Here is a 263-nt window from a genome sequence, read left to right on the forward strand (position 1 = left end):
TGGTGGTGTCTTGCAGGGCCCGATCTGAAAGTCATCAGCACCATGTCCGTGGGGTTCGACCACCTGGCGCTGGAGGAGATTAAGAAGCGGTAGGTGACGCTCTGCCCCTCGCCCTGCCCCGGGAGGGGTTGAGGTGGGGTGGCGGGCCAAGCTCAGAGTCTTCCTGCCCCTGAGGCACAAGAGGTGCCGGTTGCTTCAGCACGGTGGACTTCGGCGACCTGCACAGGCATCTTGCTGGGGCAGGGGTAGGGTCACCCCCAACC

General features: G+C 64.6%; 1 protein-coding gene across 1 annotated transcript in view; it reads left to right on the forward strand.

The window, feature by feature from the left end:
• Positions 1-15: 15 nt before the first annotated feature.
• Positions 16-263, forward strand: part of GRHPR (glyoxylate reductase/hydroxypyruvate reductase) — a gene marked incomplete at its 5' end in the record, with an annotated part of 7,929 nt that continues 7,681 nt past the window's right edge. The window contains one exon of the mRNA XM_010140072.1: positions 16-89. Within this exon, the coding sequence (XP_010138374.1) occupies positions 16-89 (74 nt within the window). The remainder of the gene's footprint in view (positions 90-263) is intronic.

Source organism: Buceros rhinoceros, unplaced genomic scaffold, assembly GCF_000710305.1.
Source record: "Buceros rhinoceros silvestris isolate BGI_N320 unplaced genomic scaffold, ASM71030v1 scaffold2907, whole genome shotgun sequence".
Lineage (NCBI taxonomy): Eukaryota > Metazoa > Chordata > Aves > Bucerotiformes > Bucerotidae > Buceros > Buceros rhinoceros.